The sequence below is a fragment of the Octopus sinensis genome, linkage group LG22 (assembly GCF_006345805.1).
Source record: "Octopus sinensis linkage group LG22, ASM634580v1, whole genome shotgun sequence".
Lineage (NCBI taxonomy): Eukaryota > Metazoa > Mollusca > Cephalopoda > Octopoda > Octopodidae > Octopus > Octopus sinensis.
In genome coordinates, this window is record NC_043018.1 from 21,524,790 (window position 1) to 21,551,906 (window position 27,117).

General features: G+C 42.6%; 1 protein-coding gene across 5 annotated transcripts in view; it reads right to left on the reverse strand.

Annotated features, from left to right (window-relative positions):
- LOC115223321 (OTU domain-containing protein 7B) overlaps positions 1-27,117 on the reverse strand; it is a 209,008-nt gene that overhangs the window by 38,957 nt on the left and 142,934 nt on the right. For all 5 annotated transcript variants that reach the window (XM_029793837.2, XM_029793833.2, XM_029793835.2 and 2 more), the window contains one exon: positions 1,080-1,874. In XM_029793837.2, the coding sequence (XP_029649697.1) occupies positions 1,080-1,874 (795 nt within the window). The remainder of the gene's footprint in view (positions 1-1,079; positions 1,875-27,117) is intronic.

A 27,117-nucleotide genomic window follows, 5' to 3' on the forward strand; every position in this document is an offset into this window, starting at 1 on the left:
AATCTGGCTGGTTTGAACATAATTCGGGTAGAATGTTATGGCTGGTTTAAAAAACTAAAGAGTTAACATGGAGTATTTGTGGAAAAAAAAGTGTGGCTGTGTGGTAAGAAGCTTGCTTCCCAACTACATGGTTGGTTCTGGGTTCAGTCCCACTGCATGGCACCTTGGGCAAGTGACTTCTACTATAGCCTTGGGCTGACCAAAGCCCTGTGGGTGGATTTGGTAGACAGAAACTGAAAGAAGCTTGTCATGTATATATTAGGTTGAAGAAAAAGTTTGTGAGCCGTGTTAAAATAATACTTTTTTTTTAGATATTTTTGTGGTGTGTGTGTTCATTCAGTTCAGGTCAAGGCCAGTGGTGACTCACTGCTGAAAAGTACCCAAGACTTGTTTGTCGTAAACATGCTTTGTTTCAACAAGACAATGCAAAGCTGCATACCACCAGAAAGACCAGCATCAAGACAGAAGAAGTGGACGGAGTGGAGAAGTTCTGCCGCATCCAGCCTATAGTCCAGATGTTGCTCTGCCTGACTATGGTCTCTTCCGATCAATGCAGCACTTTATGAAAGGTCACCGATTTGAGTCATTCGACGAAGAAACCTGTCAAGAATTTCTCGATTCAAAGCTGAAGGATTGGTAATTTGACCAAATCTGAAAGCTTGCAGATTCTTGGCAGAAGTTCGGGGTAAGCGATGATCTTTATTTTGAAGAATAGTTGTTTTTGAATAAATTCTTGCATAAAAACCATTATTTTAACACAGCGCACAAACTTTTTCCTCAACCTGGTATGTATATATCATGTGTGTGTGTGTGTTTGTATTTATGTGTGTCTTTGTGTCTATGTTTGTCCCCACACCAGTGCTCAAGGACTGATGTTGGTGTGTTTACATCCCCATAACTTAGTGGTTCGGCAAAAGGGACCAATAGAATAAGTACTAGGTTTACAAAAAATAAGTCCTGGGGTTGATTTTCTTTGACTAAAAAAAAAAACAATCAAGGTGGTGCTCCAGCTTGGCCACAGTCAAATGACTGAAACGAGTTAAAGAATAGAAAAGAATAAAGAAAAGTTTTGGACGTACGTGGATCGACTGAAGAAGCTTCAGGAGTTGGACAGTTGACTTGTCCAAGCGATGGAGATGTTCCCTGCTTGTGGTGGTCACTGCTGTTTGCCTGCTGCTGACCATCACATTGACTGGACAAACTGATATCCTGAGAGTTGCTGGTCACTTTAGGGAGAGAGTCCTGAATAGGGTAAAAGTGGCTGTTTGCTGGGCTGTTGCTCAACGTTGCAGTCCTATTAGTTGTGGAGGAAGTGGTAGCCGAGTGGTTGCTGCCGTACCCTTTCTCGATATGAATAGGAACAGTCCGTTCGATAGCGCCCCCTTTAACGGGGCCATATCTCCTACTTTCATTGAAATCATAATCAACAGAGTACATTTGCCTTGAGCTGATACCTCCTGCCGAGGGGCGTAGTACTGCCCCGTTACTGAAAGCTGAAGGGGTACCCTGTGAGAGCGGAGCCCCACTGACTGCTCTGTGTATGCCACCCGTAGGAGCAGCAGCAGTCGTGGCACTGCCATCTGTTGTGCAATAGGGAGAACGAGAGGAAGGTAAGTCTTTGTTTGATTCCAGGCAAGCGACAGCACTATCGTAATAATGCTGGGCTGTGGTAGGGGCCAGAGCTGAAGTACGCCCACCACCACGGGGCGCTCGACTCATGCTGGCCATTGACACATGAGAAGAAGGAGGAGCAGGAACTGTCGTGTTGGCTTGCCTCTCGACTCCATACTGAGGTTGGTACGGATGCACACTGGCTTCCGTTATAGTAAGAGGCTGCAGAATTTTACGTGCATCCTTGAGACACCAGTTACTTTCTGAAAGAACAAGAAATAAAAAAAGACTTTTAGGTTTGCAAAATATGAAAAGAACTAAAAGATAATGACGGGCAATAATAATAATAATAATAATAATAATATTCATAATAATAATAATAATAATCATAATAATATTAATAATAATCATAATAATAATCATAATAATATTAATAATAATAATAATAAATAATAATAATAATAATATTATAATAATAATAATAATAATATATAATAATAATAATAATCATAATATTAATAATAATATAATATAATAATAATAATATCATAATAATAATAATATAATAATAATAAAATTAATAATAATAATAATATTAATAATAATAATAATAATCATAATAATAATAATAATCATAATAATAATAATAATCATGATAATATTAATAATATTAATAATAATAATAATAATAATAATAATAATATTAATAATAATCATAATAATAAAGGTGGCACATAAAAAACACCATCCGAGCGTGGCCGTTCGCCAGCCTCGTCTGGCACCTGTGTCGGTGGCACATAAAATCACCCACTACACTCTCGGAGTGGTTGGCGTTAGGAAGGGCATCCAGCTGTAGAAACACTGCCAGATCTGACTGGCCTGGTGCAGCCTTTGGGCTTCCCAGACCCCAGTTGAACCGTCCAACCCATGCTAGCATGGAAAGCGGACGTTAAACGATGATGATGATGAAAAGAACTAAAAGATAATGACAGGCAATAATGATAATAATAAATGCCCAGATGTAGTAGTAGCAGGCAATAAATGCCCAGATGTAGTAGTAGCAGATGTAGTAGTAGCAGACAGAGAAAGGGTACGGCAGCAACCACTCGGCTACCACTTCCTTCACAACTAATAGGACTGCAACGTTGAGCAACAGCCCAGCAAACAGCCACTTTTACCCTATTCAGGACTCTCTCCCTAAAGTGGCTTCTGATCTTAACAGATTGTAAGTATTATCATGTACATTGTTTTGTCTTGGTACAAAAGATGGGCTACTCAATGAAATTTCTAACTGGCCCCACCTGCAAGGTCATGCGCTGTTTATCTTCATATGAGATCACCATGTCGTGCACGCATGATTGTGATGCATGTGCCTGGTGTACCTTTATCAGACTTTGTATATTTTTACCCCAGTGTCACTTTGATAGCATGCACTGCTTTCTCACTCAATAATAATAATAATAATAATAATAATAATAATCCTTTGTACTATAGGCACAAGGCCTGAAATTAGGGGGAGGGGACTAGTGGATTACACTGACCCCTAGCACTTGACTAGTACTTATTTCATTGATCCTGAAAGGATGAAAGGCAAAGTCAACCTCGGCAGAATTTGAACTCAGAACATGAAGACGGATAAAATGTCATTGAGCATTCCATCCAGTGTGCTAACAATTCAGCCAGCTCGCTACCTTAAATAATAATAATAATAATAATAATAATAATATTAACAACATCCCTGCTAAGTAGCATTTAAATGCTTAATAATAATAATAATAATAATAATAATAATAATGATGATGATAATGATAATAATGATAATAATAATAATAATAATAATAATAATATAATAATAATATAATAATAATAATGATGATAATAATGATAATAATAATAATAATAATAATACATTTTAACAGAGAAACAAAGCTGAATGCATGTAACAGTTGATTAGATTGAGTTTCAATATTTATTTAGTGATCCTGGGAGGACAGAATGTAAAGTCAACGTAAGTTTATAAATAAATGTTATTTACTTTGGTAAGTAAATAGCAAAAGGACATTTTGTCTGTCACTATTGACGATGAAAATAATCTCAAATTTAGACCCAAGGCCATCAACTAAGGGTAGGAGAAGGGGGTTAGTTGACTGAATCTTGAGTGGTGAAGAGGGGGGAGGGATTCACTGTCAAGAAAAGGTTGGACAGTATTGAGAAAATAATTTCTAATTTAGACATAAAGCCAGAGATTTTGATGGGAAGAGATCACTTTTTTTTTTTACTCAGGTATATATCACACCTGCCATCTAGTGTTAAATCATCCTCATCATCATCATCATTTAAATGAGGTTTTCCATGCTGGTATGGGTTGGTTGGTTTGATAGGTGCTGGTAAGCAAGAGGACTGTGCCAAGTTCTACCATCAGCTTCAGTACTGTTTCTATGGCTGGATGCCCTTCCTATTGCCAACCACTTTCAAAAGTATACTGGGTGCCTTTTATGTGGCACCAACACCGGTAGGGGTCATCAAGTGATATGCATAACAAAGACCCTTCAATTGAAGGAAGAGCAGAATTGAGGGAGGGGAATTTGTGCCAGGTGCCGAGAGGTTAATATTGGTATGTGCCCTGTATTACAGGGAATACAGCAAAGGATTGTGAAGGTGCATGGCTCAGTGGTTAGAGCATCAGGCTCACAATCATAAGGTAGACAGTTCGATCCCTGGACTGGGCTGTGTGTTGTGTTCTTGAGCAAGACACTTTATTTCACGTTTCAATTTGTTCACTCAGCCGTAGAAATGAGTTAAAGATGTCCTGAGTGCCAAGCCTTTGCTTTTCCCTTGGATAACATCGGTGCCATGGAGAGAGGGGGGGGGTATGGATGGGCAACTGCTGGTCTTCCATAAAAACAGCCTTGACTGGACTTATGCCTTGGAGGGAACTTTCTCCAAGGTACAATCCCATGGTTATTCATAACTGAAAGGAGTCTTTACTTTTACAGAGAAGAGGTGAAGAATTAAAACATTTTTAGTTTGGTTGATGGGGTGGGGAGGGGGGGCAGAAGGTGGGGGGTAGCAATTATGTCTTTGAGACTTTGGCAAGTAAGCGTGGCACTCGGCAGTTTACCAGCTTTTCTCAATTCCCAGGTAAATAAATTTTGGTCAGTCCCTCCTTCCTTAGAATCGACTGTTCATGTGAACTATACTGGTTTCAAATTTGGGAACGAGGCCGGCAATTCTGGGGGGTAGGGGGAGGGAGGGAGGGGCAAGGCAATTACACCCCCCTCCCCCAGTACTCAACTGGTACATATTTTAAGGTGGCGAGCTGGCAGAAACGTTAGCACGCCGGGCGAAATGCTTAGCGGTATTTCGTCTGCGTTACGTTGTGAGTTCAAATTCCGCCGAGGTCGACTTTGCCTTTCATCCTTTCGGGGTCGATAAATTAAAGTACCAGTTACGCACTGGGGTCGATGCAATCGACTTAATACCTATGTCTGTCCTTGTTTGTCCCCTCTGTGTTTAGCCCCTTGTGGGTAGTAAAGAAATAGGTACATATTTTATCGACCCCCCGAAAGGACGAAAGGCAAAGTCAACCTCAGCAGGACTTGAACTCAGAACGTAAGGACGGGTGACATGCTGCTAAGCATTTTGCCCATCGTGCTAACGATTCAGCCAGCTTGCCGCCTTATTCACATAAACCATATTGTGACTGTATTTTAGTCACTGTTAGTCTCTTCATCAGTTGGTTCATTTAAGAAAGTTCATTTAAGAATGTGCCACCAGCGCCGCCTCGACTGGCTTCCGTGCCGGTGGCACATAAAATACACCGATCCGACTGTGGCCGTTGCCAGCCTCGCCTGGCACCTGTGCAGGTGGCACGTAAAAAGCACCCACTACACTCACGGAGTGGTTGGCGTTAGGAAGGGCATCCAGCTGTAGAAACATTGCCAGATAAGACTGGAGCCTGGTGCAGCCTTCTGGCTTCCCAGATCCCCGGTCGAACCGTCCAACCCATGCTAGCATGGAGAACGGACGTTAAACGATGATGATGATGATGATAACATTTACAGCTGGGGATACTCCATTTTCTTCTAAGCAAAGAAATCTCACAAATTTTTTTTTATTCGTTTTCTTTTCTTCTTCTTTGTATTATTGCAAAACATTGATTCGTTTGAGGCTACAACCAAAATGAAGACAATCTTCAGATATTGGGCTTCATTGTTGCTGCCAAACCAAAGATAAGGAAAACAAAGAATATTTGCAAGCGGCATGACAAAGACACAGGCAACGTTGTGCGGTTAAGAAGCTAGTTTTGCAACCACGTGGTCTCAGGTTCAGTTCCACTCTGTGGCAGCGTGGGTGTAACTGTCTTCTAATACCTATTTCTTTACTACCCACAAGTGGCTAAACGCAGAGAGGACAAACAAGGACAGACAAACGGATCAAGTCGATTACATCAACCCCAGTGCGTAACTGGTACTTAATTTATTGACCCCGAAAGGCTGAAAGACAAAGTCGACCTCGGCGGAATTTGAACTCAGAACGTAGCGGCAGACGAAATACCTATTTCTTTACTACCCACAAGGGGCTAAACACAGAGAGGACAAACAAGGACAGACAAACGGATCAAGTCAATTACATCAACCCCAGTGCGTAACTGGTACTTAATTTATCGACCTCGAAAGGCTGAAAGAAAAAGTCGACCTCGGCGGAATTTGAACTCAGAACGTAGCGGTAGACGAAATACCTATTTCTTTACTACCCACAAGGGGCTAAACACAGAGAGGACAAACAAGGACAGACAAACGGATCAAGTCGATTACATCAACCCCAGTGCGTAACTGGTACTTAATTTATCAACCCCGAAAGGATGAAAGGCAAAGTCGACCTCGGCGGAATTTGAACTCAGAACGTAACGGCAGACGAAATACGGCTACGCTTTACGCCCAGCATTCTAATGCTTCTGCCAGCTCGCCACCCTGTCTTCTAATACAGCCCTTGGCAAACCAATGTCTTGTGAGTGAATTTGGTAGATGGAAACTGTGAAAAGCCCATCATACATACACAAGCACGTGCGTGTTTTCCCCACCCCTAATTGACAACCAATGTTGGTTTGTTTACATCCCTGAGACTTAATTCAGCAAAAGAGCTCGATAGGATAAGCACCAGGTAAACAAATATGTACCAGGCCAATTTGCTCAACTAAACCCCTTCAAAGAAATGCTCCAGCATGGTCTGAGTCCAACAATTGAAACAAGTAAAAGGTAGAAAATTCAGTAAAGTGGTTAGGACCATATGAAACAAGACTCCAAGGTAGACTTGGCCAGTGGGCAAATCCAACCCACAGCTTACTGCCCTCGCTCTAGAATGAAAGGGAGTGAAGGCGCAGGGTCTCGTGACCAGGGTGATTTCCTGGACTGGGTGGTGCACTGTGTTCATGTCACCCTGTTTCAGTTCACTCAGTTGTAAATGAATTCCAGCAAAAGCTGGGAAGTTAGCCCTGGGATGGACTGGTGTCCTATCCAGGGGCAGTGGGTGGTAGTGTTGTGATTGCAGTCACTTGTATGCCATAGAAACCGGGTGGAGGATCAGGTTTTATGAGTCATTGGGTTTGTAGAGTTTGTAGAGTGTGGTAGGCGGAGGCAGGGAATCATAGCGGCCTATAGTGAAGAGAGGCAGGGAATCACAAAAGACTGTAATAAAAGAGGGGCAAGGAATCATAGTGGTCCATAGTAAAAGAGGCAGGGAATCATAGTAGAATATAGCGAAGAGAGGCAGGGAATCACAGTAGAGAGTGGTGGGGGGAGAGGCAAGGAATTGTTAAGCAATGTGCTATGATCACAATACCAGCTTAGTGAAATAATTAAAATGAGGTTATTGCAGTGTTTAATGAGAGAGAGAGAAAGAGAGAGAACTAAATATTAGTTGTGTCTTGTAAAGTAAATAACTTTATAGACTTCTAATAACAGATGTAAACGAAAACTGTGGGGCAAGGAGGAGAGAAAAATCAGAAAATGCAACAAAATACACACACACACACACACACAATTATGGGTTTTATTTTTTAAATATGTGGGAAAGAAAGAGTGTGTGTGTGTGTGTGTGTGTGTGTGTGTGTGTGTGAAATAGAGAGAGCAAAAAAGTGAAAGAATTAGATTTTGAAGTAGCATTTCAACAATGTCATTAAATTAATCTGTAGATTCTTTACTGAAAATGAAGATGTTTCTAAAGAAGGCCAGGCATCATGGCACAGCTAAGGGTAGATATACTGTGGCATAATTTAGGCCAGAGGTGAGTACTAAAGTCAGAGGTGGGTACTAAGGCCAGAGGTGAGTGCTAAGGCCGGAGGTGAGTGCTAAGGCCAGAGGTGAGTGCTAAGGCCGGAGGTGAGTGCCAAGGCCGGAGGTGAGTGATAAGGCCGGAGGTGAGTGATAAGGCCGGAGGTGAGTGATAAGGCCGGAGGTGAGTGATAAGGCCGGAGGTGAGTGCCAAGGGCGGAGGTGAGTGATAAGGCCAGAGGTGAGTGCTAAGGTCAGAGGTGAGTGCTAAGGTTGGAGGTGAGTGCTAAGGCCGGAGGTGAGTGCTAAGGCCGGAGGTGAGTGCTAAGGCCAGAGGTGAGTGCTAAGGTCGGAGGTGAGTGCTAAGGTCGGAGGTGAGTGCTAAGGCTGGAGGTGAGTGCTAAGGCCAGAGGTGAGTGCTAAGGTCGGAGGTGAGTGCTAAGTTTGGAGGTGAGTGCTAAGGTTGCAGGTGAGTGCTAAGGCCAGAGGTGAGTGCTAAGGTCGGAGGTGAGTGCTAAGGTCGGAGGTGAGTGCTAAGGCTGGAGGTGAGTGCTAAGGTCGGAGGTGAGTGCTAAGGTCGGAGGTGAGTGCTAAGGTCGGAGGTGAGTGCTCAGGCCGGAGGTGAGTGCTAAGGCTGGAGGTGAGTGCTAAGGTCGGAGGTGAGTGCTAAGGTTGGAGGTGAGTGCTAAGGTTGGAGGTGAGTGCTAAGGCCAGAGGTGAGTGCTAAGGTCGGAGGTGAGTGCTAAGGTCGGAGGTGAGTGCTAAGGCTGGAGGTGAGTGCTAAGGTCGGAGGTGAGTGCTAAGGTCGGAGGTGAGTGCTAAGGTTGGAGGTGAGTGCTAAGGCCAGAGGTGAGTGCTAAGGTCGGAGGTGAGTGCTCAGGCCGGAGGTGAGTGCTAAGGCTGGAGGTGAGTGCTAAGGTCGGAGGTGAGTGCTAAGGTTGGAGGTGAGTGCTAAGGCCAGAGGTGAGTGCTAAGGTCGGAGGTGAGTGCTAAGGTCGGAGGTGAGTGCTAAGGTCGGAGGTGAGTGCTAAGGTCGGAGGTGAGTGCTAAGGCCGGAGGTGAGTGCTAAGGTCGGAGTTGAGTTCCAAGAAATCTTAATTTCAAATTCTCAAAGATTTCACAGTAATTTCACTGTCGCAGTCACAAACAACAGAATTAATTATTAGCAATTAACTCAGTTGTAATTAAAATATATAATTATCAGTATTTAATTATTGTTGTACTAAATTAGTTGCAATGCGTAATTTAAAAGATTAAAATGTTTCAGAGAGTGCACGAACGAAGGAAACAGTTTGGGGTCCACATGGAATTGTCAGAAGATTCAGCAACAATGATAAGAGTTCAATAAATCTTGATTAATTAATTAACAGCAGCTTTAATTAAAGTGAAGAAACTACTATACAAGTATAGGCCAGCCATAGAATTAGTTTATTGTAATGTTGTGGTGTATGGTAGGTGTGATGCCTGGTGATTGGTGGCATGTGATCTGAGATAACCAGAGTCAAAAATATTTAGGCTTTGAATTCTATTTAAATATGGCTACGAGCTATTGTTTTAATGATTTCGTTTATTGAGAACAGAGAATGAGGATAACTGAATAATTAGAAGTTTACAGCAGTGAAGCTTAGCAGTTAGAAGTCTTGTATCCTCTCGTCATTACTACGTTGCCACACACTTTAACCCTTTCGTTACCAGCCCGGCTGAAACCGGCTCTGGCTCTGAGTACAAATGTCTTGTTTTCATAAGTTTTGAATTAAAATCTTCCACCAAACCTTAGTCACAATTTATGTTCCTAACACTAGCTGAATGATAACTAAGTTATTTGACTAAATTCTTTGTTATATTTAAAATTAATTGAAAGAAACACAGAGCATCTCAACAGCAATATGGTAACAAAAGGGTTAAAATATATAATAGTTAAACAGTTCTTAACCGTTTTGATACCAACCCAGCTGAAACTGGCTCTGGCTCTGAGTACAAATGTCTTGTTTTCAAAAGTTTCGAATTAAAATCTTCCACCAAACCTTAGTCACAATTTATGTTCCTAACACTAGCTGAATGATAACTAAGTTATTTGACTAAATTCTTTGTTATATTTAAAGTAATTGAAAGAAACACAGAGCATCTCAACAGCAATATGGTAACAAAAGGGTTAAAATATATAATAGTTAAACAGTTCTTAACCGTTTTGATACCAACCCAGCTGAAACTGGCTCTGGCTCTGAGTACAAATGTCTTGTTTTCATAAGTTTCGAATTAAAATCTTCCACCAAACCTTAGTCACAATTTATGTTCCTAACACTAGCTGAATGATAACTAAGTTATTTGACTAAATTCTTTGTTATATTTAAAGTAATTGAAAGAAACACAAAGCATCTCAAAATAAATACAGTAATGAAAGGGTTAAGCTCAGACTACCTAGCTGTAAACAGGTACTACAATGTGGTATCTATTTGTAGACAAGATATTTAATAAGCCCAGTCCATCGAGCTGTAAGAAGGTACCACTGAGTGGTATATGTCAATGTGTCCATGACCAAGACACTTAACGGTCCAGTCTGCCTAGCTGTATGTTGGTACCACAGTAGTACAGTTCACAGTCCTGTGTCTATGACCAGTCCACCTAGCTGTAAGTAGGTACCACAGTATGATAGAGTTTACTACTGTATGAAATAACTCAACAGAGAAATTGTCAAGTATTTTGTCAGTTTAAATTCAATTCCTTACATAGGAAAAAAAAACCATCTATAAAAGTCTAACTGTTCATTCTATCAAGCGATGAATTTAATTTACACCTGGTAAATAAGAGATAAATATAAATTAGCTTTTTCATCATCACTAGTAAGAATATAAACAACATACAAAAGAGGGATTATAAGTAAAAATAAAATTCTGACATTACAATAGAATTGTCACCACATTGCTAAGTGGCATTACTTTTGACTCTTTAGACATAAAGAGTCTTTGACTCTTTAGACATAAAGAGTCTTTGACTCTTTAAACATAGAGTCAAAAGTATATATATATATATACATGCAAATATATAAAAAGACAATGCTCATTATTATGTTAGGAGATTATATGTACATTTTAACACTTCACAGTATACTTACATACATATATATATATATATATATATATATATTTGTATCTTTGTGGTACTAGTGCCGGTGGCACACAAGAAAACCATCCGAACGTGGCCGTAGCCAGTACCGCATCGACTGGCCTCCGTGCTGTAGGCACGTAACAAACACCATCCGATCGTGGCCGTTCGCCAGCCTCGTCTGGCACCTGTGTCGGTGGCACATAAAATCACCCACTACACTCTCGGAGTGGTTGGCGTTAGGAAGGGCATCCAGCTGTAGAAACACTGCCAGATCTGACTGGCCTGGTGCAGCCTTCGGGCTCCCCAGACCCCAGTTGAACCGTCCAACCTATGCTAGCATGGAAAACGGACGCTAAATGATGATGATGATGATATATATATATACATCGATCTTAAACAAAAGGATTACTAAAGGAAGACCAGAATGTAAGACCATGATGCAGTATGCATTTCATTACAATTATAATTTTTATACCAAAGTTCCTTTTGCATTTCAAACCAGTGTTTCCAAAACTTTTACGTAGTGACTCCTAAAAATTTATCGACATGTGCACTCAAGCCATGCAAATATTTTCATTACCCAGACAACACACACACACAGCATTACAAACACAGCCTGCACACCCACTTGCACGTTCCATGGCTCCCACGGGGATCGATCATGTACTGGACAAGGTATATGGATCACTTTCCTGTTTGAGAGCGATTGGGTTCATTTTTAGTATTCTTGTTTGTGAGAGCAGTTGAGTTTATTTCAGACATTCTCATTTTAAAAAATCATCTCCGGTTAATCGTTGAGAGGACGTTGGTGCTGCCTTGGCGGAGGTTTGTGCATTCTGAGTACTCATTATTATTATTATTATTATTATTATTATTAATAATATTACAAATAACCATTCGTAGTAAATGGGAGAATAGTGGAGACATGAAACAGCATGATTTCTGGGGCAGTAAATGAAATATTTCCTGTTTTATAAATATATCCTGTATCGTATTTACAATCATTTAAGTTGGAAAATATAAAAAAAATATAAGAAATATAAAAAAAAAAAAACCCAACTATTCAACAAACAATGTTTATGTCTATCAGTTAAAAATAATACAACAATAATTGATAATAGATTTATTATAAAGACCGATACTATCACCACCACCACCACCACCACCACCACTACTACTACTACTGTTGCTGCTGCTGCCTTCACTACCACCACCACCACCTCCACAACAATTACCACCACCACAACTATTATCACCATCTCCACCACCACCACACCACCACCACCAGTACTATCACCAACACCACCTCCACAACTGTTATCACCACCTCCACCACCACACCACGACCACCAGTACTATCACCAACACCACCACCACACCACCACCACCAGTACTATCACCAACACCACCTCCACAACTATTATCACCACCACCACCACCACAACTATTATCACCACCACCACCACCACCAGTACTATCACCAACACCACCACCACCAGTACTATCACCAACACCACCTCCACAACTATTATCACCACCACCACCACCACCAGTACTATCACCAACACCACCTCCACAACTATTATCACCACACCACCACCACCAGTACTATCACCAACACCACCACCACACCACCACCACCAGTACTATCACCAACACCACCTCCACAACTATTATCACCAACACCACCTCCACAACTATTATCACCACCACCACCACCACCAGTACTATCACCAACACCACCTCCACAACTATTATCACCACCACCACCACCACAACTATTATCACCACCACCATTATTATTATTATTATTATTATTATTATTACTATTATTATTATTACCACAACCAATATCATCATCATCATCATCATCATTATTCAGTCTTTTATGATATGATTTATATCAGTCCAGTATGACAGTTGTCGGAGAATTTCATCTATACAATTATGCATTCAGGTTTTAGTGACAAAAATCCTATAAATAATGGAAGTGGGGATGGTGAAAATTAAAAAAAAAAACCATATGTACAAGATTCAAATATATAACGTCCAACCCATGCTAGCATGGAAAGCGGATGCTAAACAATGATGATGATGAAATATATATATATGGTTAATCCAAACAAGAAAACACAAAAAAACACAACAACGCGAGAACGTGGAACAGATATAGTATTATTGGACACTCAGGAAAGAAGGGAAGAAGGAGGGTTTAACGTTTCGAGCAGAGCTCTTCGTCGGAGACATAGGAGAAGGAAAGATCCAGAGAAGGGAAGACAGAGGAAAAAAAAATCGCCAACGGTACACACGAGGTCACACATAAATATATATATATATATATATAAAGTTAATCCAAACAAGAAAACACAGAAAAAAAAGAGAAAAAACACAGCAACGCAGGACGTGGAACAATTAAAGTATTATTGACGCTCAGGAAAGAAGGGAAGGAGGGTTTAACGTTTCGAGCGGAGCTCTTCGTCGAAAACAAGGAGAAGGAAAGGTCCCAAGGAGGGAAGACAGAGGAGATAATATATGAGCTGGTGGTGCTTAAGAGATCAACACATATATATATATATATAATATATATATATATATATATACGACAGGCTTCCTTCAGTTTCCATCTACCAAATCCACTCACAAGGCTTTGGTCGGCATAGGGACATAGAAGACACTTGCCCAAAGTGCCATGCAGTGGGACTGAACCTGAAACCATGCGGTTGGGAAGCAAGCTTCTTACCACACAGCCATGCCTGCACCTCTCTCTCTCTCTCTCCTCTCTCTCTCTCTATATATATATATATATATATATATATATATATATATATATAAAGGGGCAGGTGAAGCAAGAAACTTGATTTGTAAGCAAGGTGGTTGTGGTTCAGTCCCACTACACAGCATATTGCCTTTTACTATAGCTCCAGGCCAGTCTATGCCCTGTGAGTGAATTCGGTAGAGGTGAAACCTATGTGGAAGCCTGCCATATATATATGTGTGTGTCTTTGTGTTTCTACCGCTCCCACCCACTGTCTGATAACCAGTATTGGTTTGTTTATGTTCCTCTTAGTCAGCAGTTTGGCAAAAGAGAAAACAACAGAATATGTGTGTGCGTGTATGTGTGTGTATATATATATATATATATATATATATATATATATACATACACACATATATCAGTACATAAACAATTTTGTAAATAAGACTAATACATGCATATATACATACATGCATTGTGTGTGTGTGTGTGCGCGATTATACAGTATTTAAGTATTTTGTAATATAAATATGTAAACTGGAAAATGAAGACAGTCTCAGGATAAAACAAGACTGCTTTCATGTTTGATCAAGGAAAATGATTTAGGTTAACTTGAAAAACATTGTCAGCAAAACAAACTAGTTTATTTTTGTTGTTCTTCATCAAATACACACACACACATCATCATCGTTTAACGTCCGCTTTCCATGCTAGCATGGGTTGGACGGTTCAACTGGAGTCTGGGAAGCCAGAAGGCTGCACCAGACTCCAATCTGATCTGGCAGTGTTTCTACAGCTGGATGCCCTTCCTAATGCCAACCACTTCGTGAGTGTAGTGGGTGCTTTTTACATGCCAACCGCACAGGTGCCAGACGGGGCTGGCAAACGGCCACGATCGGTTGGTGCTTTTTACGGGCCACCAGCATGCATGCATAAATATATAAGATCTATTTTTAAATATTTATAATATAATTTATAAACATTTTATATCAAATCTCTATCTGATGTATATTTACACCACAAGAAATATATTCAGACACACACACGCACGGTATTACTTGGAACTGAACGCATATTGCGCAAAGTACTGTCTGTCTGAGGTCGTTGTTGTGACTTGACAGACAGCACAAAGCCCCGGTAGACACGGTACCTTCAATCAACGACATCACGATATTGGATACTCTGCGACATCTTAAATCGTAATAATATTATTATAGACATTGTCCTGTGCTAGTAGGGTGCCAAGAACACCATCCGAGCGTGATCGTTGCCAGAGCAGCCAACTGGCTTCCATACCCGTGGCACGTAAAAGGGCACCATTCAAGCGTGATTGATACCAACGTCGCTTAATTGGCACCTGTGCTGGTGGCACGTGTAAAAAGATTCGAGCGAGGTTGTTGCCAGTACCGCCTGACTGGCCCCCGTGCAGGTGGCACGTAAAAAGCACCCACTACACTCTCGGAGTGGTTGTCGTTAGGAAGGGCATCCAGCTGTAGAAACTCTGCCAGATCAAGACTGGAGCCTGGTGCAGCCATCTGGTTGCCAGCCCTCAGTCAAAATCGTCCAACCCATGCTAGCATGGAAAACGGATGTTAAATGATGATGATGATGAATATGTGGACACCACTGTGACCACCACTCCATATGTAGACACTACGGTGTGTCCTCTCTCCTCTGTCTCAATATGTAGATATTATGGTGTCCACTCCTGAATACATAGATAGACACTGCAATGTTCTCAATAAAAGGTGATAATAAAACGTCACAAATTCTAACGAAAATTTGTGAGAATTTCTCTAAGAAAGAAAAAAAAGAGAAGCAAACCCCAAAAATCAATAAATTGGCTTTTATTCTAAAGAACCAATAATGACGATAATAATAAAATAATAATAATAATAATAATAATGATGATGATGATAGTAATAATAATAATAATGATGATGATGGTAGTAATAATAATAATAATGATAATAATAATAATAATAATAATGATGATGATAATGATGATAATAATAATAATAATAATAATAATAATAATAATAATGATAATAATAATAATAATAATAATGATAATAATAATAATAATGATAATAATAATAATAATGATGATAATAATAATAATAATGATAATAATAATAATAATAATGATAATAATAATGATGATAATAATAATGATAATAATAATAATGATAATAATAATAATGATAATAATAATAATGATAATAATAATAATGATAATAATAATAATAATGATAATAATAATAATAATAATAAATAACAACAACAATAATGAATTACAGAGAATAATTGAAAATGTCTAGAATAAAAGACGCCAGAGAAAATTAAGGTTTTTAGGAAGAAAGAAGATAAATTGTTTTTTTATATATTGTTCTAAAAAAAAAAAAAATGATATTATCAAACACGAAGAAGATGAAAGGGGAAGAGACTCAGAGTCATTTATTAATAAAATATTTGATACAACAACTCTGCACTCACGCTGTTATTTAGCCCTTGTTCGACCAACTCTACCACCTAACAAGGAGTAGACGTATATGATCAAGGATGTTTCAGAAATGGCTATCCAGTCTGTCGTTTAGAAAGACACTGTGCATGCCTAACTGCATTATACAAAACGTCCTACATTGTGCTAAAGGCTTTAACCCTTTTGTTGCCAACCCGGCTGAAGCCGGCTCTGGCTCTGAGTACAAATGTCACGTTTTCATAAGTTCTGAATTAAAATCTTCCACCAAATCTTAGTCACAATTTATGTTCCTAACACTAGATTAATGATAACGAAGTTATTTTACTAAATTCTTTGTTATATTTAAAGTAATTGAAAGAAACACAGAGCATCTCAAAATAAATACAGTAACAAAAGGGTTAAGGTAGGATTTAAGAGAGATTTGGTTGCTATTTCTAGGATGTCAAGCAACATCATAAAGGCTCGTTTGTTGGCACAGCTTTGTTCATCATTATTTCAATGTTTTACTTTTAACATCTACTTTTCCATGCTTGTAAGGATCAGATAGGTACATGGCTCAGTGGTTAGAGCGTCGGACTTACAATCGTGAGGTAGTGAGTTTGATCCCCAGACTTGGCTGTGTGCTTTGTTCTTGAGCAAGACACTTTATTTCACATTGCTTCAGTTCACTCAATGGTAGAAATGAGTTGTGACGTCACTGGTGCCAAGCTGTATTGGCCCCTTTACCTTTCCCTTGGATAACATCAGTGGCATGGAGAGGAGGGGAGGCTGGTATGCATGGGCGACTGCTGGTCTTCCATAAACAACCTTGCCCAGACTTGTGCCTCGCAAGGGAACGTTCTTACTGCAATCCCATGGTCATTTGTGACCGAAGGGAATCTTTACATTACTAAGGATTGGACAGATTTTATTGAAGCAGATTTCCTACAGCTGGGTGCCTTTCCTGTTGCCAACCCTAGTAATATTTCCCCAAGGCCAGATATGTTCTCAGAGAATATTCAAAATAACTGACTCTGGTTATATGATAGTAACACTTGTCAATTATCATAGAAAGTCAAGATGTACACACACACACACACACACACACATTTCCTGATTTCACTCATTAACTTGTGGCCATGCTGGGGCACCACCACAAAGGGTATTTTAGTTGAATGAATCAACCCCAGTACTTATGTTCTAAGCCTGGCACTTATATTCTAGCAGTCTCTTATGCCGAACCGCTAAGTTACATGGATGTAAACAAACCAACATTGGTCATCAAGCAGTAGTGGGTGTACAAAGTGCTGTGCAATGGGGTTGAACTCAAAGCCATGTGGTCGGGACCAAATATATATGGTGAGTGCATGTATTGGACAGTGGTCAGTATGTGTATATATATGATTGATTGATTGATTGATTGATTGATTCTAGTTTCAGCTTATGAGCTGTGGCCATGCTGGGGCACCGCCATTTGGTGTTGCTACTTGGTTTCACTTCATGGAGGCTTTCTAGCAACTGCTATTTGGTGCATGAGAGAGTTCGATGCAGCTGCCCTCATCTGCCCCTCTTGCCGTGAAGTTGGTTCATCTGGGACACCTGACAGGAAGAGATCCAGCTTCATTTTAAAGACATCCTTATCCACCCCATGCAGGTCTCTCAGGTTCTTCGGGAGGATATTGAAGAGCTGTGGGCCTCGGAAGCCCAGGCTATCACAGTATCTTGTCCTACATCTTGATGGCAGGTTTGGAGTCCTAGGCACCACGCAGTGGCGCCCAGTTCTGGCATTTGCGTAACTCTCGATGCCAAAGTTCAGGACACTTCCCTCCAGGATCTTCCAGATGTATATTATGGCATATCTTTCCCGCCTACGCTCCAGGGAATATAATTTTAATCTCTTGAGTCTTTCCCAGTAGCTTACATTCTGCATAGAGGCTATCTTCTTTGTGTAGCTTCGTTGGATCGCCTCAAGTTCTGTGATCAACTTGACACTGGATGGTGACCATAGCTGAGAGCAATAGTCAAAGTGGCTTAGGACAAGTGTCTTCCAGAGGACCATCATGGTTTCTTGTTCTCTTGTTCTAAAGGTTCTAAGAATCCATCCAGCCAGCCGTCTACATTTCATTGTCAGTTTAGCAACATGTACATGAAAGGTCGCGTCATCACTCATGAATACCCAGGTCACGCACTGATTGTGCCTCTGGGATTGCAATCCCTCCGGGTCCAGTGTATTCATTCGGTATTGCATTCAGTTTTGCATGCTGATAGTATAAAGCTTGAAACTTTCCAGCATTGAACTGCATGCTATTCTTTTCAGCCCACTTGTATATTTCGTCCAGCTCACATTGCAGGTGTTTAGTGTCCTCAGGGTTCTGTATTGCCTGTGAAACTTTTGTATCATCTGCATAACTTGTGATCGTGGCTCTCTGCGTGGCTGAGGGCATGTCTGAGAGGGCCATTATGAACAGTAGTGGTCCCAGAACAGTGCCCTGCGGAACACCGCTCACTATTTGTGTGTTAATGGAGGTGGCCCCATTGGCTACTACCACCTGACTTCTATCCTTCAGAAAGTCATGAAGCCATTCTCCCAGTTTTCCAACTATGTTGAGATCACGCAGTTTGTGACATATCATTCCATGATCGACTTTATCGAAGGCCTTTGCAAAGTCGAGATATATCACTTCCACATTTGAGTGGTTGAGCAGCCGTTTCAGCACCCAGTCATAGTGTTGTAGGAGCTGAGTTAAACAGCTTCTCCCTGGTCGGAAACCATGTTGGGTGTCGGGCAGCAAGTCATTCTCTTCAAGGAAGGTGATCAGCTTCCTTCTGACTATTCGTTCCATGACCTTGCTGATGTGTGAGGTCAGAGAGATAGGTCTATAGTTCTTGGCTTCCGCTCTGCTACCTCCTTTATGAATGGGGCATATTTTAGCTTCCTTCAGTTTTCCTGGAAGTTTGCCAGCTGCAAGGAAGCTCTGAAAGAGGAACTGCAGTGGTCTTGCTAGGACTCTCTTACATGCTTTTAGGAGGATTGCCGGGAATCCATCGGGGCCAGTAGCTGAGTCTGTTTTCATTTCATCTATAGCCTTGGTTACATCGTCTTCCTTTATATCGATGTAATCTATCGTCGCCGCCTCTGATTTTATATCTGCAGTGGTAAAAAAGTTAGTTGGATTTGTGATTTGGAGATGCCCAAGGGGTGGAGTGAAAACACTCTTGAATTGCTCATTCAGTATTTCACTTACCCTCATTGGTTTCCTGTAAGTGTGCCATCCTTTTCGAGGAGTGGCCCTATTCTACAGTGCACTGTAGCTGTTTCTTTGGCATACCTGTAGAAAGCTCTGGGGTTAGATTTTATGTTTTCTATAGCCCAGGCTTCTTTGTCTGCTCTTTCTTTTTCATGGGAGAGTTGCAGACATTTTTCGATTTCCAACAGTTTTATTTTTAGGCGGGACTTTTCACTGCTTTCAATCTGTTTGTTTAGGCGATTTGAAAATTTCGTACGCCGTCTCATTAAAATTTTCCTCTCTCTGGGGATTTTGTTCTTGTGTACAGTGGCCTTTCTCTCTGGGACACATTGTAGCATATGGCTTGCATTACAGACATGAATTGTTGAAGTTTCACGTCGATGTCTGGCGAGGAGAGACATTTAGGCCAGTTTTGTTTGAGGATCTCTTTCTCAATTTGTTTCCAGTTTGCCTTATGGTAGTTCAAGCTGGAAAGATTTTGAGGGTTTCTTGTAGGCTGCATGTCCATGCTCTCTTTTGGCCCGTACATGGTCAGCTCTATCATGTTGTGATCCGAGAGTAGTGTCGGTGTATATATATATATCTATATATATATATATATCTCTATATATAAACTGCAGTTTGTGTGTCTGTGTGTCTGTCAGGTTGTACCCTCACCCTGACCACAGCTTTCAACCGATTCTGATGAAACTTGACACACACGTAGCCCAATGTTATAATTCAAAACTAACGCAGCGAAAATTTTGAAAAGTTCCCCCAGTTCTGAAAAAAAATCGATAAATTCGACATGGTTCGAGAATCTAAGCTTTTTATATGCAACACATTTTGTACAGACTGTCTAAGGGACACAACTCGACCCTTTTAACTCTCGGAACACGTGGGGTAAGTATCCCAAAATGTATAAAAATGTACAAAAATGGCAAAAAAGCTGGCAGCAATGTGAGTGACAACAACGAAAAAGTCAAAAGTGAACAAACGAATGCAAAAGGTTCTTTGATGCACACGACAAAAGCGGTTTATAATCCGGGCAACGCCGGGCTATACTGCTAGTATATTATATATATATATTTATATGTAGTTAATCCAAACAAGAAAACACAGAATAAAAACACAGCAACGCGAGGACGTGGAACAATTAAAGTATTGTTTGATGCTCAGGAAAGAAGGGAAGGAGGGTTTAACGTTTCGAGCAGAGCTCTTCGTCGGAAACAAAGGAGAAGGAAAGATCCTGAGAAGGGAAGACAGAGGAAAAAAATTTTTTTGCTGGTGGTGCTCAAGAGATCACATGTATATATATACTGGACAATGGTCAGTCTATGTATTTCTAATTTTTAAATAATCTGTTTCACTAATGCCTTCATTACAATATTGACAGAACATAATGACGATGATGATGGCAGTGATGATGATGATGATGATGACAATGGTGGTGATGGTGACCATGATAAGGATGGTGATGACGGTAATGATATCAACAATATAATGATGGTGATGATGATGATGGTGATGATGGTGATGATGGCAATGGTAATGTGTAATGGGGGGGTAGTTACAACTGTGATGATGCTAGTGATGATGATGATGATGATGACGATGACAGTGATGACAATAATCTCACTCTTCCCCCCATGCCACCGACGTTGCCATAAAATGTGGATGAAATTACTGTTTGTGATAGTAATTGATGTTTTAACCGATGTTGAGGAGAGAGAGAGAGAGAGTGAAAGGAAGAGAGAGAGAGAGAAATGAAGAAAGAGAGAGAGAGAGTGAAAGGAAGAGAGAGAGAAACAAAGAAAGAAAGAGAAAGAGAGAGAGAGAAAAACGAAGAAAGAGAAAGAGAGAGAGAGAAAAACGAAGAAAGAGAAAGAGAGAGAGAGAGAAAGGAAGAGAGAGAGAGAGGGAAACGAAGAAAGAGAGAGAGAGAGAAAGAGAGAGAGAGAGAGAGAGAGTGTGTGTGCAAGACATGATGGCAGCTACAGAATATTTTAAGCGGTGGAGTCATTTTGTCTTCCTTGTTACCACCACCACCACCACCACCATTAACTATAACCCCACCAGCATCATCATCGTCATCATCATCATTAACAATATTCTTACAACCACCACTTCCATCGCCCTCACTGTCACCCTCACCACCATCATTGTAACCAATACCACCAGCAGCCCCCCTCACCATCGAACACCACCACCCGCCTCATCGCCTTCAGTTTGGTCCTTCAAAAATTATTGAAAAATGGTGATTAGCCAAATTGTTTTTGTCTAATTAACATATGTTAACTGATAAAAAGCACATCACCACCACCACCACCACCACCACCACCACCACCACCGCCGCCATCATCATCATCATTGTAGTTGTTGTCATCGTCATCATTGTGAGCATTATTGCCACCACCACCACCACCGCCGCCGCCACCATTGCTCTCATCATCGTAACGACGAAGGCCATCGCCATAAAACATCATGTACCAGCAGATGTCTATGTTAGATGGAAGATGGTATTACAGCTTCAATGTTTCAGCAAATTTGGAGAGACAGACAGAAAGACGAACAAGCAGAAGAGAAGGAGAGAGAGAGAGAGAGAGAGAGAAAATAAGGTGTGTCTGTGTGTGTGTATGCCTATATATATATATATACATATATATAATTAAATAATATGGGTAGAATTTGATATTAATGAATTAAAACCAGTGGCTTAGCATATTTTAAAAAATCAAAAGATTAAAAATTGTGTTACATACAAAATTAAGAGGAATGACCACTGAAGTGGACACCTAATATGCTAAACATAGATGTCAAGTCGCCATTAACATGAAAAATGGCGATTTGATATCTATATTTAGCATATTAGGTGTCCACTTCAGTGGTCATTCCTCTTATTTTGTGTTGTGTATATGTATATATATATATCATCATCATCATCGTTTAGCGTCCGTTTTCCATGCTAGCATATATATATATATATATATAATATATATATATATATAATAAAATACAAAATGGGACAAGAACGCAAAACATCCGGACAACTAGGTGATACAAAAAGGGACAACAAAACATCCAGATAGATGATACAAAAAAACAAGGACAGGTCATACCTATGTTTGCACCACTCTATATATATGTATATATATATGTGTGTTTATATATATATATAGGGTGGTGCGGAAGTAGGTATACAGGGATGAAAAAAGAAAACATGTACAATATTCTCTTTACTCTTTTACTTGTTTCAGTCATTTGACTGCGGCCATGCTGGAGCACCGCTTTTAGTCGAGCAAATCGACCCCGGGACTTATTCTTTGTAAGCCCTGTACTTATTCTATCGGTTTCTTTTTGCCAAACCACTAAGTGACGGGGACGTAAGCATACCAGCATATATTGTCAAGCAATGCTAGGGGGACAAACACAGACACACAAACACACATACATACATAAATATATATATATATATATATATATATATATTATATATACATATATACGACAGGCTTCTTTCAGTTTCCGTCTACCAAATCCACTCACAAGGCATTGGTCGGCCCAGGGCTATAGCAGAAGACACTTGCCGAAGATGCCAAGCAGTGGGACTGAACCCGGAACCATGTGGTTGGTTAGCAAGCTACTTACCACACAGCCACTCCTGCGCCTATTCATCTATCTTTATCAAAAAAAATTCTTTTAAAGTTGCGATAAAAGTGTTATTATAGTTATGATAAATGTATTCTACTGATTAATGACACTGAAAATATCAAAAATGAGGTTAACTAATTTCATGTGCCAAAAATTTTTAATGAATTAACTATTATAACGTTGGTGTGGTACTTACTGTATGTATACCTACATTTGCACTTCCCTGTGTGCATGTGTGTGTGTGTGTATAGATAGGAAGATAGTCAATGGGAGAGGTTTTCTAGAATACAGTTGTAGACAGTTTAATTCATAAATGTCTCAATATAGACACACACACAAACATCTGCGTACATATGTATACATACATACACATATATACACACACACACACACACACACAGACAGGCATGTACTAACATCCACATATGTACATACACACGTACATTGATATGGCTTAACACACACATGCGCACATATACACACACACACACACACACACACAGAGAAAGGCACCAATACAATTCACAACCTGAAGTTATATTGAGTGTGGAGTGTTGGTGGTAATGATGGTGGCGGTAGTGGTGTTGGTGATGCTGGAGGTGTACTTGGTAGTGGTAGTGACGGTGGTGGCAGCAGTGGTGGGGATGGTGGCGGCAGCAGTGGTGAGGATGGTGGAGATGCATTTGGTGGAGGTGCACTTGGTGGTTGGAATGGTGGATGTGCACTCGGTGCATTTGGTGGTGGGGACGGTGGAGGTGCACTCGGTGGTGGGAGATGGTGGAGGTGCACTCGGTGGTGGGGATGGTGGAGGTGCACTCAGTGGTGGGGATGGTGGAGGTGCACTCGGTGGTGGGGATGGTGGAGGTGCACTCAGTGGTGGGAGATGGTGGAGGTGCACTCGGTTGGTGGGGATGGTGGAGGTGCACTCAATGGGGGATGGTGGAGGTGCACTCGGTGGTGGGAGATGGTGGAGGTGCACTCGGTGGTGGGGATGGTGGAGGTGCACTCAATGGTGGGGATGGTGGAGGTGCACTCGGTGGTGGGAGATGGTGGAGGTGCACTCGGTGGTGGGGATGGTGGAGGTGCACTCGGTGGTGGGGATGGTGGAGGTGCACTCGGTGGTGGGGATGGTGGAGGTGCACTCGGTGGTGGGAGATGGTGGAGGTGCACTCGGTGGTGGGGATGGTGGAGGTGCACTCGGTGGTGGGGATGGTGGAGGTGCACTCGGTGGTGGGGATGGTGGAGGTGCACTCGGTGGTGGAGATGGTGGAGGTGCACTCGGTGGTGGGGATGGTGGAGGTGCACTCAGTGGTGGGGATGGTGGAGGTACACTCGGTGGTGGGGATGGTGGAGGTGCACTTGGTGGTGGGGATGGTGGAGGTGCACTCGGTGGTGGGGATGGTGGAGGTGCACTCGGTGGTGAGGATGGTGGAGGTGCACTCGGTGGTGGGAGATGGTGGAGGTGCACTCGGTGGTGGGGATGGTGGAGGTGCACTCAGTGGTGGGGATGGTGGAGGTACACTCGGTGGTGGGAGATGGTGGAGGTGCACTCGGTGGTGGGGATGGTGGAGGTGCGCTCGGTGGTGGGGATGGTGGAGGTGTGCTTGGTGGTGGGGATGGTGGAGGTGCACTTGGTGGTGGGAGATGGTGGAGGTGCACTCGGTGGTGGGGATGGTGGAGGTGCACTTGGTGGTGGGGATGGTGGAGGTGCACTTGGTGGTGGGGATGGTGGAGGTGTGCTCGGTGGTGGAGGTGCACTTGGTGGTGGGGATGGTGGAGATGCACTTGGTGGTGGGGATGGTGGAGGTACACTCGGTGGTGGGAGATGGTGGAGGTGCACTCGGTGGTGGGGATGGTGGAGGTGCGCTCGGTGGTGGGGATGGTGGAGGTGCGCTTGGTGGTGGGGATGGTGGAGGTGCACTTGGTGGTGGGGATGGTGAAGGTGCACTTGGTGGTGGGGATGGTGAAGGTGCACTTGGTGGTGAGGATGGTGGAGGTGCACTCGGTGGTGGGGATGGTGGAGGTGCACTCGGTGGTGGAGGTGCACTTGGTGGTGGGGATGGTGGAGATGCACTTGGTGGTGGGGATGGTGGAGGTGCACTCGGTGGTGGAGGTGCACTTGGTGGTGGGGATGGTGGAGATGCACTTGGTGGTGGGGATGGTGGAGATGCACTCAGTGGTGGAGGTGCACTTGGTGGTGGGGATGGTGGAGGTGCACTCGGTGGTGGGGATGGTGGAGGTGCACTCAGTGGTGGGGATGGTGGAGGTACACTCGGTGGTGGGAGATGGTGGAGGTGCACTCGGTGGGGGGATGGTGGAGGTGCACTCGGTGGTGGGGATGGTGGAGGTGCACTCGGTGATGGGGATGCTGGAGGTGCACTTGGTGGTGGGGATGGTGGAGATGCACTTGGTGGTGGGGATGGTGGAGGTGCACTCAGTGGTGGAGGTGCACTTGGTGGTGGGGATGGTGGAGATGCACTTGGTGGTGGAGGTGCACTTGGTGGTGAGGTTGGTGGAGGTGCACTCGGTGGTGGGGATGGTGGAGGTGCACTCGGTGATGGGGATGCTGGAGGTGCACTTGGTGGTGGGGATGGTGGAGATGCACTTGGTGGTGGGGATGGTGGAGGTGCACTCAGTGGTGGAGGTGCACTTGGTGGTGGGGATGGTGGAGGTGCACTCAGTGGTGGAGGTGCACTTGGTGGTGAGGTTGGTGGAGGTGCACTCGGTGGTGGGGATGGTGGAGGTGCACTCAGTGGTGGAGGTGCACTTGTGGTGAGGATGGTGGAGGTGCACTCGGTGGTGGGGATGGTGGAGGTGCACTCAGTGGTGGAGGTGCACTTGGTGGTGAGGATGGTGGAGGTGCACTCGGTGGTGGGGATGGTGGAGGTGCACTCAGTGGTGGAGGTGCACTTGGTGGTGAGGATGGTGGAGGTGCACTCGGTGGTGGGGATGGTGGAGGTGCACTCAGTGGTGGAGGTGCACTTGGTGGTGGGGATGGTGGAGATGCACTTGGTGGTGGGGATGGTGGAGGTGCACTCAGTGGTGGAGGTGCACTTGGTGGTGGGGATGGTGGAGATGCACTTGGTGGTGGGGATGGTGGAGGTGCACTTGGTGATGGCAGTGGTGAAGGTGGTGCCCTAGGCAGTGGTGGTGGTAACACTGATGATGCTGGTGGTGGTGTGCTTGGTAATGGTGTACATGGTGGGGATGGTAGTGGTGATGGTGGCAGGGTGCATGGTGGCAATGACAGCAGTGGTGGTGGTTGTGGTAGTGGTATGTTTGGTTGTGACGGTGCTGGTGTTTCTCGTCTTGGTTGTGGGTGCATGTCAGTGGTGCAGTTGGCATAATTGCTGCAGTTGGTATGGCTGGTTGTGCAACCAGTGTTAAGGTTGTAGTTGACGGTGGTAGCGCAGTAGGTGTGTTGCTGTTGCTTCGTTGCGGTCTACACTTAATTCTGGTGAAACTGGACACAGAGTGGACATTAAAGCTGAAGAACTGATCAAAGATGACAGACTTGGAAAATGGACAAAACAGAGATGATGATGATGATGAAGATGGTGGTGGTATTGCTGCTGCTGCTGCTGCTGCTACTGATGATGATGATGGAGATGGTGGTGTTGAGGATGGTGAGGAAGATCATGATGATGGTGGTGGTGGTGCTGTTGATGACGATCAAGATGATGATTATGATGATGATGGATATGGTGTCGATGGTGATGATAATGGAGATGATGGCGATGGTGGTGGTGATGATGATAGTGTGATGATGCTTGTGGTGTGTGTTTGGCTAAAGAATGAAGAATCGATGGTTGGGTAGTTTGGTAGCATTGCCACTGGTGGAGAGAGAGGAGGGAGAGAGGGAGGGAGAGGAGCGAGGGAGAGCAAAGATGTCCTTAAGTCGATTGTTCTGTGCAAGGAATTGGCACAATGACAAGTCTGTGAAGTATTGGCGGAAGTTGTTAAAGATAACAGAACGGTCGAATAGAGATAAATGACGCTGAGGGAGGGGGAGGGCACACAGCGGCGATAGGGAGT